This window comes from Phacochoerus africanus, chromosome 4 (assembly GCF_016906955.1).
Source record: "Phacochoerus africanus isolate WHEZ1 chromosome 4, ROS_Pafr_v1, whole genome shotgun sequence".
Taxonomy (NCBI): domain Eukaryota; kingdom Metazoa; phylum Chordata; class Mammalia; order Artiodactyla; family Suidae; genus Phacochoerus; species Phacochoerus africanus.
The window spans coordinates 38,701,540-38,721,263 of record NC_062547.1 but is presented as its reverse complement, the minus strand read 5'-3'; the positions used below and the strand labels follow the sequence as shown (position 1 = coordinate 38,721,263).

General features: G+C 36.1%; 1 protein-coding gene across 2 annotated transcripts in view; it reads left to right on the top strand.

Moving 5' to 3' along the window:
• ANO5 (anoctamin 5) overlaps positions 1 to 19,724 on the top strand; it is an 81,953-nt gene that overhangs the window by 29,126 nt on the left and 33,103 nt on the right. For both annotated transcript variants that reach the window (XM_047776131.1, XM_047776132.1), the window contains exons 6-9: positions 2,168 to 2,236; positions 4,264 to 4,548; positions 10,189 to 10,302; positions 13,200 to 13,315. In XM_047776131.1, the coding sequence (XP_047632087.1) occupies positions 2,168 to 2,236; positions 4,264 to 4,548; positions 10,189 to 10,302; positions 13,200 to 13,315 (584 nt within the window). The remainder of the gene's footprint in view (positions 1 to 2,167; positions 2,237 to 4,263; positions 4,549 to 10,188; positions 10,303 to 13,199; positions 13,316 to 19,724) is intronic.

The window sequence follows — 19,724 nt, the reverse complement described above, 5'->3', positions numbered from 1 at the left end:
ATCTCATATCTATAGGTTATACTCTATTGCATATGCCATCCAGCTTACCCTGCTCTCAGTTGTAGTAGCCAGAACAACAGCTTTAGTTAAACCCAACTCTCCACCTGCCAGGGCTATGCAGAAAGAAATACAATTCTTTTACTGGTTTTTACCTCGTACTTGTGCCAAGGGACCTCAGCTGCATCTTTAACTCTGTCTGGCAGTCATACTTTACTTCTCTATTCACTTTATCCACTCTTCTTGATGATTGTTTCATAACTTTTTCTCTCTCACACCCCAAATATGCCCAGACCACTTTCAAGCTTAGCTGACCACACTTTTCTACTCTACTGAGAGAACTGACGTAAATGGAAGAGAAATTCTTAATTTCCATTACCACATCCTTCCATCTACCAGCATCTTCACCTGAATAATCTACCTCTTACCATAGGAAAACTATTTTATTTATTCTTCTATCTAATTCCAGTACCTCTGCTTGTGTCCTGGATCCCATTTCTTCTTGCCCCTTATTTAGGAATCAATAAGACTACCCTAAGGTTGCTGATTCATTAAGAGCACTCATAGAATACAGCATATAGCCCATACTCAATGGCTATGTTTTATTACAGCAAAATAGTACAAAGCAGAATCAGCAAAAGGAAAAGAAGCATGCAAAATCCAAGGGAAACCGGGAGCAAGTTTGTAAGAGTTCTCTCCCAGGGGGAGTCACACAGGATGCACTTAATTCTTGCAGTGAGGATGTGTGACATCACATTGGAAGTGATATCTAATAAAGAAGCTCATTAAAGACTCAGTGCAATAGGATTTCGTTGAGGCTGGTCACCTTGTCACCTTATGTCTAGTATAAACCAACATGTCATAGTCCTGGCAGGAAGCATATATTTAGTTATCAACTACATAATTTGTACAAACAGCTGAGGTGAAGTGAACCCCTCTTAGTAGTTCTGGGAATGGTGGGAACCCTCCTGCAAACCGAGTTCCCAGATGCCAGGACCAAGTTTGTCAACAGGCCTTTCTAAGGACAGCAGTGCCAGGTTTGTTACATTCAAACTCTTTTCTGTATGTCCATTTAGGGAGATTGTTTTTACAATCCTTTTCCTCTCTCTCCCGAATTACATTTTGTGTTGTTCTTTACTGAATCATTTCTTTCAACAAATAAATGTGTTGTTAATTCTTCCACATTCAAAAATATTAAAAAGCAAGAACTAAAACCTTCTCTTGACCTCCGCACAACTTACAGAAGAGTTTGTTACTACAATGAAAAGAGATATTCATTTTTTAAATGTTGATAACAATATTTGGAATGTTCTTCTCTTCCCCTTGTTTTTCATTTTGTTTTGTTTTGCTTTGCTTTGGCTTCCTGGAAGTTTTCAGTCTGCCTTTGATAGCATAAGAGAAGGGTAATTGTGGAAGGTGGCAAAGAAAGGAGAAAACTGTTCATGGACATATTCTCACATGTAGTAAACTTTGGAAGTGGAGAAAAAGATCACGTTAAAATGATCTTCACTGACAATTGCTCAAGGTGGATTTATCCATTTGAAGACGTATCCTATGTCTTAGTTAAACATTTTAAAATTTCAGTTGCCATGTTTCACACTTAAATCACAGTTATAATTTTTCACTTAAATTATAAAGCCAAATGATTTTTCAATAATCGATCATTGTTTTAAAGCCTACAAGAAACAGTTATTTGCATTTAAATAATTAAATTTAGTTTTACTTTTTCTAAGTGAAACTCTTCTTCATGATCAAAATATCATGATGGTACTCTGGCTTAAAATTACATTAAATGTGTCATTTATTTGAAAATTACTGATGTCTTTATAATATAAGTTCTTCCCAACTAGGAAGAATATGATATGTCTCTCTGTTTATCAAAGTTTTTTTTTTTTTTTCTGTTAACTGGTAAAGTTTTCTGTGTTTGTTTCCTATCGAGGTCCTGCTAATTCCTCGGAGATTATTCCTAGATCTGTTGGATTTTTACAGTTATATTGTGAATTATAGCACAGCTTAAATGCAGTCCACAGCACTCAGATGGGGATAATACCTAGGGTACTTTTGTATACAACTAGGGCACCATCTGGAGGCACAGTCCTTGTGTGACAGTCAGCTGATCACTGGGCAAATAAAATGTTTTCCATAATTCTACTGATTTGTTTTTCCATAGATGAGAAGAAAAGAGTTTGAACAAAATCTCAGAAAAACAGGTCTTGAGTTGGAAGTTGAAGATAAAATGGTAAGTGGAGTTGTCCATCCCTACCAGAATCTTGGTGTTTTAAACATTGTTTTCTCTTGCTCTGCCTTTGACTGGCTAGGCTTTATATTTGGGAGCAAAACAGTAGCTTTTTTTAACACAGACATATACCATGGGGTTGGCAGGGCCAGTGATCTTCCAGGCAAGTAAGTAGGTCAGTGCTCTCAATTTGAGACGATGAGTGGAACACTTTAAAAATAAGCATACATCGTTCTCTTCAGTATCCAGAGAAAGTAAAGTCATGTTTGTTTGTTTGTTTGTTGTTTTATGGCCACACCTGGGACACTGAAGTTCTCAGGCCAGAGATCGAGTCTGTGCCATAGATGTGACCTATGCCACAGCTACAGCAATGCTGGATCCTTAACCTACTGTGCCAGGCTGGGGATTGACCTTAAGCCTCCACAGTGACCCAAGCTGCTGCAGTCAGATTGGATTCTTAACCCACTGTGCCACAGCAGGAATGCTAGGATATGGTTTTTGTTTCCTATCTGTCTCCTTTCGAAGGCTTATTGTAATCTGACACTGTAACTAGTTAGCCTGGCTACTTTGCAACACAGCTTTCTATTTAAGCAAAGACACTTTTTCTGCTCATGAATATGCCAAGTTCTTATTTTTTTTTTAACCTCCTACCATTTATTGGTTTTCTAGAATTTCCTTCAAAACAGCTTTAAAAAAACCTATTTCTGATTCCACCCTGTCCATAGATCTCTAATACTCTCTAGTTCTAAATTAATACTTTCTACTTTTTATCCCTGTTTTTGACTGAACTAGTAAATATACATTTAACCACATATTCTACCTATAACCTAGTTGTTCTTTGGTGTAATGGAACCCTTATTACTTAAAGTTCTTACTCTGGTGTAGCCTGTACATACAGGTGAGAAGGCTGAGTTGAGGAGAGAAAGTAAGTACCTCCTACACTTTGTGTGTATTTCTCATATGCCCTCAGCACAGCTCTGAGCTTATAGGTAGTTGCTAAAAACTTAATTTGCCCAGAACCCCATATGTTTCTGTGGATTTTCAGGTAGTGTACATTTACCCTGAAATATACTTTTTAAAAATTTTTTTTTATTTTTTTATTTTAATTCTTACTTCCTCAATACAGTTTTTTTTTTTTCTATTGTACAGCGTGGTGACCCAGTTACACATACATGTATACATTCTATTTTATCCCATTATCATGGTCCATCATAAGTGACTAGACATAGTTCCCAGTACTACACAGCAGGATCTCATTGCTAATCCATTCCAAAGGCAATAGTTTGCATCTCTTAACCCCAAGCTCCCAATCCACCCCACTCCCTCCCCTTCTTCCCTGGCAAACACAAGTCTATTCTCCAAGTCCATGATTTTCTTTTCTGTGGAAAGGTTCATTTTTGTATATATTAGATTCCAGTTATAAGTGATATCGTATCGTATTTGTCTTTGTCTTTCTGACTTACTTCACTCAGTATGAGAGTCTCTAGTTCCACCCATGTTGCTGAAATATACTCTAAAAAATATTCTCGGGAGTTCCCATCATGGCACAGCAGAAACAAATCTGACTAGGAACCATGAGGTTGTGGGTTCGATCCTTGGCCTTGCTCAGTGGTTTAAGGATCCAGCATCGCCATGAGCTGTGGTGTAGGTCGCAGACGCAGCTTGGATCTGGCATTGCTGTGGCTCTGGTGTAGGCCTGCAGCTACAGCTCCAAGTAGACCCCTAGCCTGGGAACCTCCACATGCCGTGGGTGCGGCCCTAAAAAGACAAAAGACAAAACAAAAAAAATTCTCTCTTTGTCTCTATGTCACACACATAGACACACACACACACACGTACATACATATAGATATGTGTATATTAAGTATTATATATGTAACTGTTTTGAGCATTTGCTCTTCTAAAAGTTTTGCTGAAATTTTTCAATAAACAAATGCCATGGCATTTTTAATTTTTTGAGATTTTACAAAATTTTCTTTCTTTAATCAACTGAGGAATCTCTCAGTTATTTTTCCTCCATTTTTATGCAGAACTCTGAAGACGGAAGAACTTATTTTGTGAAGATCCATGCCCCTTGGGAGGTATTAGTTACTTATGCTGAAGTGTTGGGAATCAAAATGCCTATTAAGGAGAGTGATATTCCCCGAGTCCAGAGATTGCCTTTTAGCTGTGTGCTCGGGCCTCTGAAGCTCCCCAAGAACGTGAAGCATCCGCATCCCGAATATTTCACTGCCCAGTTCACCAGACATCGGCAGGAGCTCTTCCTCATTGAAAATGAATCAAGCTTCTTTCCATCCTCAGCAAGAAACAGAATTGTAGGTAGAGAAGACCTCAGGGCACATCTCTTCATATAAGGGGTGTGTGCCTGTGTGTGTTTTTATTCGTGTGCATGTGTGATACTCTGTCTAAGGGTGTTTTTGTGTACGTTTGATGAGTATTTGGTGGAACTGGTCAAGTTTGAAAGTCCACATGGACCTCTTACACCTGTTAACCTCCCTCTTTTTCAAACTGTTGTCATAAAATGAATGGTTGATTGTGTGGACACAGCAAAGAAAGAGGCCTCATGCAATACTGGGGAAAGCCCTTAATTGAGAGCCAGAAGACTTTGATTTTATAAGGTCTTTGTAAAATAGTTTTATAATTGTAGAGTTTAGTCTTATAAGTTCATTGAACAGTAGGAGGAATATCAGTCATTCCAAAAGGAAATGAGTGTTTTCATTCCTTTATATGTGGGGTTGACTAAAGAAAATGCACAACCTAAAAGTGGAGAATTATGTTTCATTTGAGATATTACTGACAACTGTAGTCCAGAAACAGCCTCTCAGATAGCTCTGAAGAACTTCTCCGAAGAGGTAAGGCAGGAGGCAGGATATATAGGAATTTTTGCTGGAAAAAAATACATGTAGTGGAACATCAAAAGATTGCTGCTAATCACAAAAACCAGATATCTCATAGTTCCCTTGTGGCCCAGTGTGGTAAGGATCTGGCTTGGGTCACTGCTGTGGTATAAGTTTGCTCCCTGGCCTGAGAACTTTCACATGCTACAGGCATGGCCAAAAAACTCCAGATATCTATATCTTAAATTAATGATTTTAGTGCTTTTGTATATATGGAAAGATGCAAAAATCTAGGATCTTTGAAATTATTCCTTCGATACATACTTATCTATCTAGGATCTATATCTTATTTTTCTCAGTCCTGAATTCCCCACTGGGGGCTAGCTGCCATGGCTAATGGCTTGGTGGCAGGCAACATTATTATTATTATTATTATTATTATTATTATTGGCCACAATAGATAGCATTTGAGAAACATCAGAACTTTTTCCTTTCATTTAAAACCATTTTCATTATTTTGAATAATAGTATTTCCTCTCCATTTGTAGTCCTGGAATCTTTAATTTTCCCTTTAAAAACCTCTCTCCTAATCACAGTTCAATGCCATTGTTTCTTCCTGTTAAGATAGGAATAATATCCACCTCATAGGTTACCCTGAAAATTAAATGAGTTAGAATGTGAATGACTTTGCATAGTTGCTGGAATATACTAAGTGTTCAATAAATGTTAGATATTACTATTATTACTATTGATCTGACTTTAGAGAAAAGAAATTCAGGTTCTTTGTTGCTCTTACCCCTTCCACCTGTTACCTAATAATGAAATCACCAGGGTTCTAAAAATCACAAGACTCTTTCCCTTGAAATTACTCTCTTTCCCTGAGGAATAAAACACTTCATTCCCTTTAGGTCCAGCATTATTAAGTGTCTAAGAAGGATTTTGAAGTAATCATTTTTCTAGATATAGCATCTGAAGACCTGGTTTAAATTCATGACTCTACTTTCTAAGTAGGATAACATCTTAAAACAGAGAGAATGGTAATTAAGACCGGCATCATTGGGAGAAGCAAATGAAAGGATGAATGTGAAGCAGTCTACAAACTATAAACACTTCAGATATACTTGTTGCATTGAATGCTACAAAAGGTCAAAGAACCTGTAGGACCAAGTTAGGAACTTAATCAGGTATAAAAATATCAGTACTCATTTATCTTTACTTGTTCTTTGTAATGAGTGCCAAAACCTTAGGCTAATTCAGCATTAAAACACAACAATTTCCCCTCCTTCATACTGGAGCAATACTGTTCTTGCTGTTTTGGGAAGTTATGTGGAAGACTGATGTAGAAAAAGACCTTCCTATCTTCATCCAGAACACTGTATAGTTCATGTATGTATACATTGCATAGTTTTGCAGGAGCATCTTACATTTATAGAGTTTCATACTTTTCAAAGCATCGTTACAATCATTGTGACATCTGATGCTCTCAATATATATTTCATAGTATCTAATTTATAGATGTAACAGATTTATAAACCATCTCCACTTGTGACAGCTGTTGAATTTGTTTCCAACTTTTTTGATACTGCAGTCATTACTGCTGTTTACAACCTGGTATTTACGTATTTCAGCACATACATAAAATTTTTCTGAAAAATATGTACCACATAGAAAATTTCTGGATTTAAGAGCATGCACATTATATATATATATATATATATATACATATATATACACATATGTGTATATATATATATATATCACTCTTTACAAAAAAGATGTACTAATTTAGAGTGTAACATAAGAGAATACTGTTTTCTACATGTCTTTCTCAGCACTAAAAATTACCTATTTCCTTTTTCTTTCTTTTTAAACTATAGCATAACATAAGTAGAGACAAGCCCATAAGACTTCAGTGTATGGCTATTTGAATTCAGTCACAAAATACACATAGTCATGTAATCACCAGTCAGATCAAAAGAGAAAACCCTCCTAGCCCTCCAGAAGCCCCAGTGTTTTCTCCCAGTCACTGTTCCTGTCCTCAGCAGAGGCCACCTCTTACTTTTAACAGCAAATATTAGTGTAGCCTGTTTTGTTTGTTTGTTTGTTTGTTTGTTTTGTTTTTTACGTTTGTTCCGTTTTTTTCCTTTTTTCAGCTGCAGCAGCAGCATATGGAAGTTGCCCAGTCAGGGGTCAAATCTGAGACGCATCTGTAACCTGCACCACAGCTTTAGCAACACTGGATCCTTAGCCCACTGTGCCAGGCCAGGGATCAAACCAGCAATGCCACGGAGATGAGCCAGATCATTAACCCACTGTGGCATAGCAGGAACTCCTAGTGTAGCCTATTTTTAAACTTTATAAAAAGGGAGTCATAACATATGTATTCTTTTGAGTCTGGCTTCTTTGACTCAACATTTATCTGATTGATTAAGTTAGCTATGGTTAGTTAATTGTCCAAGTTTTGTTCATTACTTTTCATTATTTTCTTCTTCATTTTTTTCTTCCTTCCTTTCTTTTCTTTTTCTTATTGATATATTTTAACATGTACCAAACTCATATACCCAGACTTGTATTCTTAAAGTAATTATATTCAGAAGTACATACTTAATCCAGTATCCCTGCAAATGTGCAAAATAATTTTGAGATTCCTTAAAATACTGGTATTCCTAATAACAGCAAATACTTAAACAGCACTTACTATGTGCTAGGCACTATTTTTTTGTACAACATAGTGATTCAATATTTTTATAGATTAAACTCCATTTAAAGTTATCATACATTGTTGGCTATTTCCCTTGTGCTGTTCAATATATCCGTGTATCCTGTTTATTTTATATATAGTAGTTTGTACCTCTTATTCCCTACCCTTATCTTGCCCCTCTCCTCTCTCTCTCCCAACTGGTAACCACCAGTTTGTGCTCTATATTTGTGAGTCTGTTTCTGTATTGTTATATTCATTTATATATTTTATTTTTTAGATTCCACATATAAGTGATAATGTAGAGTATTTGTATGTCTTTCTCTGACTTCTTTTACTAAGCATAATACCCTCCAGGTCCATCCATGATGTCGTGAATGACAAAATTGAATTCTTTTCTGTGGTTGAGTAATATTTTAGATCTACACATACTCTTACAGTTTCTTCCTTTTGTCATTACTTTATAGTAATAAAGGTTAGACCAGGCCCTCCACATTGCTGTTCTTTGTTTCGTAGAAGTTTAGCTGGGATGTTCCCATCGTGTCTCAGCAGTAATGAACATGACTAGTATCCATGAGGATGAAGGTTCAATACCTGGCCTCACTCAGTGGGTTAAGGATCTGACATTGCCATGAGCTGTGGTGTAGGTCCCAGACAAGACTTGGATCCTGTATTGCTGTGGCTGTGGTGTATAGGCCGGCAGCTACAGCTCCCATTCAAGCCTGGAAGCCTCCATATGCCTTGGGTGCAGTCCTAAAAAGACAATAAATAAATAAATAAATAAAAGTTAGCTGGACTGTTTATCCTCATTGATGCATTGAAACAAAGTACTTGTTAGGTGAATTGACCAATTGTTAACTGAACTTCTTTATTGCCCCAAAGACCCTAAACTTTAATGTACCCTCAAACTGATCCAACATTGGCATGTAAAACAGCCCTTCCTTAACACAAAGAAAGATACTTCCTGAATTTGGTTTACTTCTCCCTACAAAAGAAAAGCCTTTTTCTGCCTGATTTTTCAGATGTTCTTAGATTTCCCTGTTGTAATAGCCCCCTCATCCCCTGCAATAATCCTTTATAATAAGGTCTTTCTTAAGTCTGGATTTGTTTTAATTTGACAATACCATGCTCTATTTATTACCATAACTTTATAATAAGCCTTAATATCTGGAGGAGTGAAATTTATCACTTCATTAGCTCCCCAGTACAAACTTCTTTTAGGTAAATCTTTTCCGGGGAAATAATTCACAGTATGTAAAATAGTTAATATTTATACCACATTATTTATAAAATTAAAACTACTTTGCATAAATTATCTTTTATTTGCTGAGACAGAATATCAAACTGCTCCTAAAATGAATAACCAGATTAGATAATGATGATTCAAGAGTGACGAAGATTACAATCAACAATTCCTTAAACAATAAAATATTTAAAAGGGAAGGAGAGAAAGATATCTTAAACAGTGCTAAAAAGGCCACATTTAGCAAACAGAAAAACAGAAATTCTGCAAAGTTCCTGAAAGACAAAAAGCAGATGAGATTGAATTGACAGAAATACAAGAGCAGAAAACACCAAAGCTCAAATTATATGGAGGAGAAAACTGATAATAATATATAGATGGTTGCAAAGTAGTTGCAGAGGTATAGAAATCTTGAGTTAAAAAATTCTGATATCAGGAGTTCCCGTCGTGGCGCAGTGGTTAACGAATCCGACTAGGAACCATGAGGTTGCCGGTTCGGTCCCTGCCCTTGCTCAGTGGGTTAACGATCCGGCGTTGCCGTGAGCTGTGGTGTAGGTTGCAGACGCGGCTCGGATCCCGCGTTGCTGTGGCTCTGGCGTAGGCCGGTGGCTACAGCTCCGATTCAACCCTTAGCCTGGGAACCTCCATATGCCGCGGGAGCGGCCCAAGAAATAGCAACAACAACGACAACAAAAAAGACAAAAGACAAAAAAAAAATTCTGATATCAGAAAAAGACCCTGAAGAAGTCATCAGAGTAATTACTTGAACAATATTCAAGACAACTTGGCCAAGCACCAATTCTATTCTGTATTCCCCTAACTGAACCATTAGTATCAGTGATGTTGGACTACAGCTCCAAGCCCTTATTACAGTGTGAATTCTGGCACAAGGGACTCCCAGAGGAGCTTGGGATAGAAGCAAAATAAGTTATGACCCATTCCTGTTCTCCCCAAGGAAATAGGGAGCTCTCAGGCCCAGGAGCTGAAATTCCTGTAATTCCACCCAACCCCACCCTCTGTATCTTTCCCCAGATAAAAAAGGTGAAGATTCCTTTCTTAATCAGAGCCCATATCCAATCTGAGACAAAGTAGACATTATTAAATTGTGATTGAAAAACACATGTGGAATTTTGGAAAGCATAGTGTTCTGAAATGTGAGTCTCTTTATGCCTGATAGGTTTATTATATTCTCTCACGGTGTCCTTTTGGCATAGAAGATGGGAAGAAAAGGTTTGGGATTGAAAGACTGCTAAATTCTCACACTTATTCAGCTGCCTTTCCACTCCATGATGTAAGTATGTGCTTGGGCTTGAAATACTGAGCTTTATTTACCTTTCCCACATTCAGAAGTTGCCTTTTGGGGAGATGGAACCCTCCATTTGCTTACTTTTTTATGACAGGTTACTTGCTTCTCTCTCACATTGGGACAATCCTCATAGACTCCCTAGGTTCAAGCTGAGAATATGCTGAGATACATAGTTACTACTGCTACACATAGAGTCTTCAATGGAAATTTATTAAAAATATGATTACCTTTGCACATGGATTTTCTTTAGAACCCATATTGGACCCCTAGCCTGGGAACCTCCATATGCTGCAGGAGCGGCCCAAAGAAATAGCAAAAAGACAAAAAAAAAAATTAATTAATTAATTAATTAAAATCAATCCAAGAATCCATTAATTAATCCATGGATAAATCCATGAATCCAAGCTCACAGAATAGGAATTTGGGGGAAATAAAGCATATATACACTTGCAAAACAAGCTGAAAACTTCAGTCCATAAGAAGAGTCAGACAAACAACTGAGATTCTGAAGGATTCTTTGGGACTACCAGATCCTTGTACAAAAATATTGAGTTCAACAAAGAAGTCACCTTTTATATGATGGATCCATTCAACCAAACTTGAAAATTTGGCTTGACAACCTAGGTAGCCTAGTTTCTGGAGGTTTCTTAGAGAAACCTTTCCTTTTGGATATTCAGTGTTCGAATTTCATCTCCTGTTGTCAGTAGACATTTAGCTAAACTATATAACCTACTTTGAGATCACCTTCTGGAACTTTTGTTTCCTTTGGTCCTGTTTTACTCCCCCATACTTAAGATAAGACTTTTTGATGATGCTCTCTTTTCAAGAAACACATTCCTTTGGAATGTGGAACTAGGTATTACTGTTTAAACAAGTGCTGTCTAAATCATTGCCCATGTTTTTGAAAATGATGTTGCTATCATGGTTTCCTAAAGCCCAAATCCATCTTTCCCTTTTCCATGTTTCCTCTGTTAGTATTTATTCAACTATGATAATTGACTGTAGGTCAGCTCAACATTGGTTAGTAGTTTATCTTTGATATGTTTCCTATAAGAGTACAGCAGAATTTTCCAAAATGAGTGGCAGTTTTCAACAGGGGTATTGATTCAGGTGAATTTAACTTGTGTTAGAGAAACTACCTACCCTCCACACTCAAGCACATGCACGTATTCCCCTAGGGCAAAAGAACTTCTAGGGGATTATGGATCCTAAATAAGGCCCCACATTAGACCAAGTAGAGAGATCTATAGCAAGTTAAGGAACACTTTGCAACTCATTCTTTGTTAAGTGTTCTTCACAAAAGGGCTCATTATTTATTTTTTGGAAGATTTTAAAGATTTTGTTTGTTTGTTTTTAGGGCATTGATTCTTTTCTTATTATAACCAGGTAGTAAAGCCAAACAAACTGTCCTTAGTCGCCAGCAATTTTAATCCATACATCTAGCCCTCCAGTGGAATCCTGCAAGCTCACTAGGAAATCAGTGTTACTGAGCTATTGCTAGAGAGTGTTATCATTGACTGTTAATTTTACTTTTTTTTTCTTTCTTCTCTCCTGAATGCAGATTTAGGTATGGATTTTCCCTTATGTGCTTTAAAGAATTTTAAGATACCCAAATAGGTATACCTATATAAGATACCCAAATAGACTGCTTATACCTATATAAGATACCCAAATAGGCTGCTTATACCTATATAAGATACCCAAATAGGCTGCTTATACCTATATAAGATACCCAAATAGGCTGCTTATACCTATATAAGATACCCAAATAGGCTGCTTATACCTATATAAGATACCCAAATAGGCTGCTTATACCTATATAAGATACCCAAATAGGCTGCTTATACCTATATAAGATACCCAAATAGGCTGCTTATACCTATATAAGATACCCAAATAGGCTGCTTTTTTTTTTTTTTTTTTCATTTCTTAAGATTCAGTAGGACTAGCTACAAAAGACAGAAGTTAGAATCTGGATGATATAAAATTGTGTACCTTATCATACAGAGATTTTCAGATGTGCTTACTTTTAAATTGGATGTTTACTCAATGTTCTGCGCTTTACTTGTGTAGGCAAATGGTTAAAAAGGAAGTATTAAGGAGTTTCTGCTGTGGCACAGCAGTTTAAGGACCTGATGTTGCCACAAAGCTGCATTGTAGGTCACAGCTTCAGGCCTGGATTCCATCCCTGGCCTGGGAACTTACATATGCTACTGGCATAGCCAAAAAAAGAAAAAAAAACTATGTGTAGACAGTACCCTACTAGGCCCTGAAGGGACAGTGATAAAGCTACTCAATTCTTAACAATGAAGATACAATTTATGGAGGGAAAACAATACTGAGGCTCTTAAGTACTAAAGCCTGCTGTATATATTTTAAGTCCTTTGGGAAACTGATATCAGTGAAGGTCAAAGAGGACAGGACAGGTTCCCTAGAGACCATCCAGTCATAGCAGGGTGACCTTGGATCATTCACTTAGCTTTCCTTGGGGTTTAATATTTCCGTCTGTGCAATCAAAGTGTCAGCCTATTTCCAAAGTCCCAGCTGGTTATGTCATTGTGGGAATCCCTGAGCTGTGACTATTGGATCTGAATATTGCTGAAATGAGCATTCCAGGTGAAAGGAGCATCTTGAGTAAAGCCATAGCCTCAGACTTGGGCTCGTGTTTTTAGATAGCTGCCTGTGAGAATAAATAAATCATCATTATTTTCACTTAGTATAGAGTGTAGTGAATAATTTATATCAACAGAATATGAGAGTAAAAATAAAAAAGTGAAAGAGAACATTTGCCTCATTCACTAGCCTTCTTATAAAAGCAGCATGTCTTTATTCACTCTGTGGTTTGCTTTGTCATTCAGCAATTTCTTCTTTTGTATGTGTAGGGTCAATACTGGAAGCCATCAGAACCTCCTAATCCTGTCAATGAAAGGTACATACTTTGCCAGAACTGGGCTCGGTTTTCCTATTTTTACAAGGAGCAGCCTTTTAATTTGATTAGGTAAGTTTCTTGCACAGCATCAAGCCAATTAAAACTTGATTATGTGTTTTTTATTCACAGTGGTGTCATACTCTATTCTTTTTACTACTATTTTCACCCATTACATTTCCCATCTTCCCTGTTTTATATCTACGCTATCATTTAGTTATTTGTTTGTGAGTAAAGTGCTATTGCCAAAATGGTCTTAACCACTGTACAGAGTTAGCCCAATGGTTCAGAGGTTTGGGCTTGGTGTTTAGGTAGAACTGGGGTCAAATCCAAGCTCTTCCTCTTAGACGCATATAAACATGGTCAAGTTACTTAACCTCTGTGAGACTCATCTGTAAAATAGGAATAATAATAGTATTATTTCTTTATGGGGTTACTTGATAATTAAATGATATATGTATTTTTTAGTATGGGGTTAGCACTTACTGTTTAATGTATATTAGTTTCTTTTGGTTTTCTCTGTGTATAAGAATTTAGAAGATAGCAGAAAGGTCATGTATGGATGTTTGTGTGGGTGTATTGATCTCAGAGAGCTGTGAAGACAATTGTCTCTGATCTCAGTTCTTTAAACAGTTTCATTAGCTGTGCAAGAAGACTATGGTTGCAGGTTCTTGCATGAACCATGACAATACTACATACCTACAGGGTTTTAGGATACTCCTGCTGTGCTTTCAATAAAGAAATAGTCAGATTATAGGGACCCCTAGTTGCTAGAGATAGAATTTTTTTCTCAGTGATTTATGCCTTTACTATTATACTTGCACAGTATATATCCAAATCAACTGAAATGTTCTTTCAACAGTTTCATTTAAGGCAAATAACGAGGGAACATTTTAAGAATAACTAAAAGGCGGCTCACATAAAAACGGGTGCTTTCTATAAATCATTATATGAACTCTTCATTGGATGGATGTTTTAGTTGTTCTGAGTAAGGGCCATTTAATTTTTTAATTATAAAAGTAGGACATTTATCTAAAAAATTCCAAGAAATAAAGAGGTGTGCAAAGTTTTAAGTGAAATTCCATCTCCATTGAACTCCACAGATGTTAACTGTGCTTCATTTGGTAATGGCCATTCAGTCGTATTTTCATGTGCATGCATGGTAAAATACATATACAAACTTTTTTTCCTGGAGCAATGGATCTTTATCTACTTTTTTTGCTAGGATTGTCTTTTTCACTAAACAGTATATTAATTGGTGTACTTCCCTGTGAGTACATTCAGAGCTATCTTGTGCTCTTTAATGGAACACAGAATGCCCTATTGTAAGTTTTGCCTAATTTATTTGTCTGTTTTTTTTCTATTGAAGAAGCTTATACTGTTGCAACATTTTTACCATCAGTGCTATTAAGAACATTTACAAATATTGTGCCTTTGGAGAATATTTTCATAGTATATTTTCCAAGAAGCAAAGTTTTCAGAGTGAAAGTTTACGTACTTTACATTGTTCAAAATATGTTGAGAGGATTTAACTTTCTACAGATATTTCTGCTATAAATATTCCCCAAGGGTTTGTATTTATAACCCACAATATACACAAATACAGTACATCTCAGGTCAGTACTTGTTTAGCATTTGCTGATTTTCTTTTACAACAGAATGGAAACGCAGCTATTTCATCAGATGGCAATGTCTAGCTTAAACTTAACTTTTCAAAGTTTGTCATCCTATTTTTATAACTTTTCCATTTATAGCAATTCATACTGCTTTCCATTTCAGTAGTGAGGTCATTTTTTAAATAAACTGAAATTTTTAGCAAAATTTAAGGTAAAGAATTGATCACTATGTGTAAAGTTTTCAACTAAGTAACTGATAAGGCAAGAAAGCAAACATTATGTTATCACAGAGGGAGCAATTGCAGAAAACAGCTTATTATCCCTAAGATTTCTTTTTGGCGATTGTGTAAGATAATATTCATATTCTTAGTAATAGAAAATGAAATATTTGAGAATAATAGACCATGATGTGCATATTCAACCAGTTTACTTGCAAACGATTCAGAAAAAGGTATATATATAACGGAAGTACACGAAGAGAGAGAAAATGCAAATGGAACAATATTTTCACAATAAAAGACTTAAAGGGTATACGGGTATTATTTGAATTATTCTTGCAACTTTTCTGTATATTTTCAGTTAATTCCAAAGAAAAATAAAGGAAAGTCTAGGATTAGATCCACACATATGTAGTCAGTTCATTTCCAACATGGGTGTCCTGTTATTCACTGGGGAAAAGATGGTCCTTTCAAAACAAGCGATGCTAGGAGAAATGGATATCCACATGAAAAACATGAGTCTTGATTCTTTCCTATACAAAAGTTTAAACTATCTTGAAATGAATGAGAGAACTCATTATAAGGCCTACAGCTACAAAAACTTCTAGGAGGATATGTAGGAGGATTTCAGCTTTGGGGAGCACCAGGTTATTTGTGAATTTTGGTCATCCAGTCACAATCTGATCCTATTTCACAACTCTATAGATTATATTTTTCCCCCTGCTTTTAATAAGCCTCTTGTTTTTTTGTATTGATTTTGGTCACCCAGTTAAGCATTTGTTTAATTTCTCTACCATTTTTAACCTTGCTAGTAATAAAGCAATCTGTGGGAAGTTCTCCTACTCATTAAAATTTCCACCTGGATGTAGCATATATACTAATTCTTACCTGAATCAATCTTCACTGTTTCGGTTTCAAAATAATTTTACAACTGCAGCCCTCCTTCCAAGTTTACTTGTCACTCAACATTCTTACCAAAGCTCCATTGTGAGCCCTTATAGCTGGATCCTGTGACAATATAACAGTCCTCCTCTATCCTCCCCAAAACTCTGCCCTCTCACCTCAGGTACAATAAGATATATTTCAGTTTGTTTTCAATTTTAGTTAAAACTTAGGGAAATGGTACTCCCTCCCATTTCCCTTTCACCCCATTCCTTGCCCTCTTCTCTTGTTATTCCTTATAACTAGCTAACCAGCTTCATTATTTTCTGGCATGTCATTTTATAAAATAATGAAAATATACATATTCTCTCAAATTTCTCCTACCCGAGTTCCTGTTGTGGCTTAGCAGTAACAAATTCGACTGGTGTCCGTGAGTATGCAGGTTTGATTCCTAGCCCTGCTCAGTGGGTTAAGGATCTGGCATTGCAGTGAGCTTTGGTGTAGGTCACAGATCTGCTGTTGCTGTGGCTGTGGTGTAGGCTAGCAGCTGTAGCTCTAATTCAACCCCTGGGAACTTCCATGTGCCATAGGTGCGGCCCTAAAAAGCTAAAAATAAATAAATAAAATTTCTCCTACCTTGTTAAACAACAAGTGGATTCTACTTAGACTCTTTTGCAGTTTACTATTTTCATATAATAATATATCTTGAAAATCAATCCATATGAATTCATAGAGGCATGCTACATTCGTCTTACAGCTTAAAGGCATACCATTATGTGTATTTGGACTCAGGTAATTTCAAGTATTTCATAATTATAAAAAGTGCTTTAAGAAATAACCACATACATGTGTATTTTTGTATCCTGAGGGTGCATCTTCAGGGTAAATCTCTATATATGAGATTGCTGGGTTGAAGGGCAAATGCGTATGTAGTTGTATTAAAGATTGATGAATTCCTCTTCACTGGGATTGGACTGTTTGGAATTCCCACCAACCATGTTTGAAAGTATGTTGTATGTATGTATGACAGAGTGCACTTTCAAGTTTTCTAATTTTTTCCAAGCCAACAGGTGAGAAATGGTATTTTAGTGTAGCTTTAATTTGCATTTGCCATTATCATGAATGAAATTGAGTATCTTTTTGCATGCAAAGGGACTTTTTTGTATCTTTTCTTATGACCTGCTTATTGCTATATTTTGTCCATTTTTATAAAGGATTTCTGTTTCTTAATGTTCTCAGTATTCTTTATATGCTGAGGATTTATAACCCTTTATCTGTGATATATCGTTCTCATATTTTCTCCAGATTTGTCATTTGCATTTCAATTTTGCTTATAGGATTTTTGGTTTTTTGTTTGGGTGGTTGGTTGGTTTTTGCTATGCAGAACTTAAGTTTTCTTACATGAAGGCAAAGTTGTCAATTTTTTTAAATTGGATTCATAGTGACAGAATGCCTCCTTATACACACAAGTCATTTTCTTCTACTTGCACAGTTTCATTTTTTTTTTATGTTTAGATTCCTGATCCATTTGGAATTTGTTCTATTCAGGGAATAGATCTACTTTTATCTACTTGTCCCAAAATTGTTATTAAAAGTTTATCATTGCCTCAGTGATTCGAGGTACCACCTTTATCACATACTGGATTTTTATATGGAATTGAGTATATTTCTGTATATTCCAGCTATTCTATTTCTCTAGCTACCTATCCATGCAGCAGCACTAGACTGTTTTAATTGTAGTGGCCTTGCCCTAGAACGTTTTGATATCTAGTTGGGCTAATAATACTTCATCATAGCTTTTATTCTCGGTGTTTCCTTCTACATTCTACATGTTTATTCTTTTTTTTTTTTTTCCCCACTGTACAGCAAGGGGGTCAGTTTGTCTAGCTTGTTATGAAAAAAGATGGTTGGTATTATGGGGATCGCATTAAGTTTGTAAATTAATTTAGACCTGGTATTTTGATGTTGAGACATTGTAATCAGGAAAATTTATGTTAAGGAAAATGACATCTTTCTTTAAGCCTACTTTTGGGTTTTTCAGGAGTGTTGTAGAAATTAAACTTCATGTTTAATCCTAAGTATATTTTTGTTGCTATCATAAATTATATATTCTCTTACATTATGTCTTCTAACTAGCTATTATTTATGTTGAATGCTATTGACTTTTGCGTGTTAATTTTATGTTCTAATGCCTTGATGAATTCTTTACTGAATTAGTTTCATCATTGATTCCTTAAGGCTATCCAGGTATATAATCATGTCGTCTTTATTACCAGTTCTTATGTCTGTAATTATTTTATTTTGTTCAAGTCATTGGCTAATAATTGCAGAACAATGTTAAATAATAGTGGGTGTCTTTGCCTTGTTCCTGATCTGAGTGGAAATACCTCTGAGAATTTCTATAGGATCCTATCTGCCCCTCTTTTCTTTCTCTTTACTGCCACACTTTTAAGAAGTACCACCCTTTATATCAGAAACTTCCCCAGAGACATTGTTTCTCTGAGCCTACCACTTTCAGTCTTACTCAGTTTCTTTCAGGTTCCTTTCATTTCACTAGTGCAGTGAATTACCAGGTCCCAGCACGTGTTCAGTATTATGGCATTTAGTTAGACTTTCCCCTCAGGAGTTATTTTATGTATTTGTTTAATGTTCCAACCCAACTTTGCATATTTTCCCTAGGAGTTCTTAAGAATCTTTTTCATTGCTTTCCCTACTTCAGGATTTGGCAGGTGGTAACAGGAACTCTGTTGGAATTGGGTTTATTTTTTTATTTACAGGTGATTTGAAGATCATGATGTTCTCTGTCATGATGCTTGAAGGCCTGTATCAGGTGTGGCTTTATCTCCTCTTGCTGATTTTTATAGTTTTTAGGAAAGATTTTTGTGGGAAGACTTGATAGAAATAAAAATATCCTTAGAAATAGGAAGGACTTATCCACAGAGGCATAGTTTCAACAATACCTTCCTTTAGTGAACCTTTGTTTAGCATCATTAGATATCAGCAAGAGGCAAGGGCTGTAAAGATAATCAAAACATGATTTCCTAATATGAATACATTTGTAGGAAGACACAGAAATGCATAATAATTACAGCACAGTGATAGCCATGAAAGAATTCAGCACAGAGGGAAAAGCACCTACCTTTATGACAATAAGCAAGTTTCACATTGCTTATTCTTGAGTGCCTCTTGAGAGAGAAGTAAAAGGTTGCTAGGTAACCAAGTTAAGTAAGAATATCCCAGGTGGAGAGAGCAAGTACAGAACACTGGCTAAGGGCATTGTGCATTTAATTCTTCATGTAGGAAGAGTTCCTGGTGAGATTTGAACATTTATCCGTAAAAAGATCATGAAGACGTAATGACAAAACCATTGAAGGAAGGAAGAGGGCATTATTTAATTTTTTGCTTTAGAAACCTCAGTCTCTTGGAAAATGGGCAGATAGTTTAGAAGAATGCAAAGGAGGCTGTTAAAATTTTCCAGTAATAGATATTGAAAGTCATACCCAGGGCATTGGAGAAAGCAAAGGGAGGATACTAGGGATTAGAAAAAGACTTTTATGACAGAATTTATTGGACCTAGTGGATTGGCTATGGAGGATTAAATTTAAAAAGAGAGAGAGAGAGAAAGGATGACTAGGGGTGCCTAGGAAGAGATTTAGAATATAGGATTCAAATTCCTACATTTCACACATTTCATGTTATCTCTACACCAAACTTAGGTACCATGTCCAAAAATTTGTAAATATTTTTACTCCCTTTTGGATACTG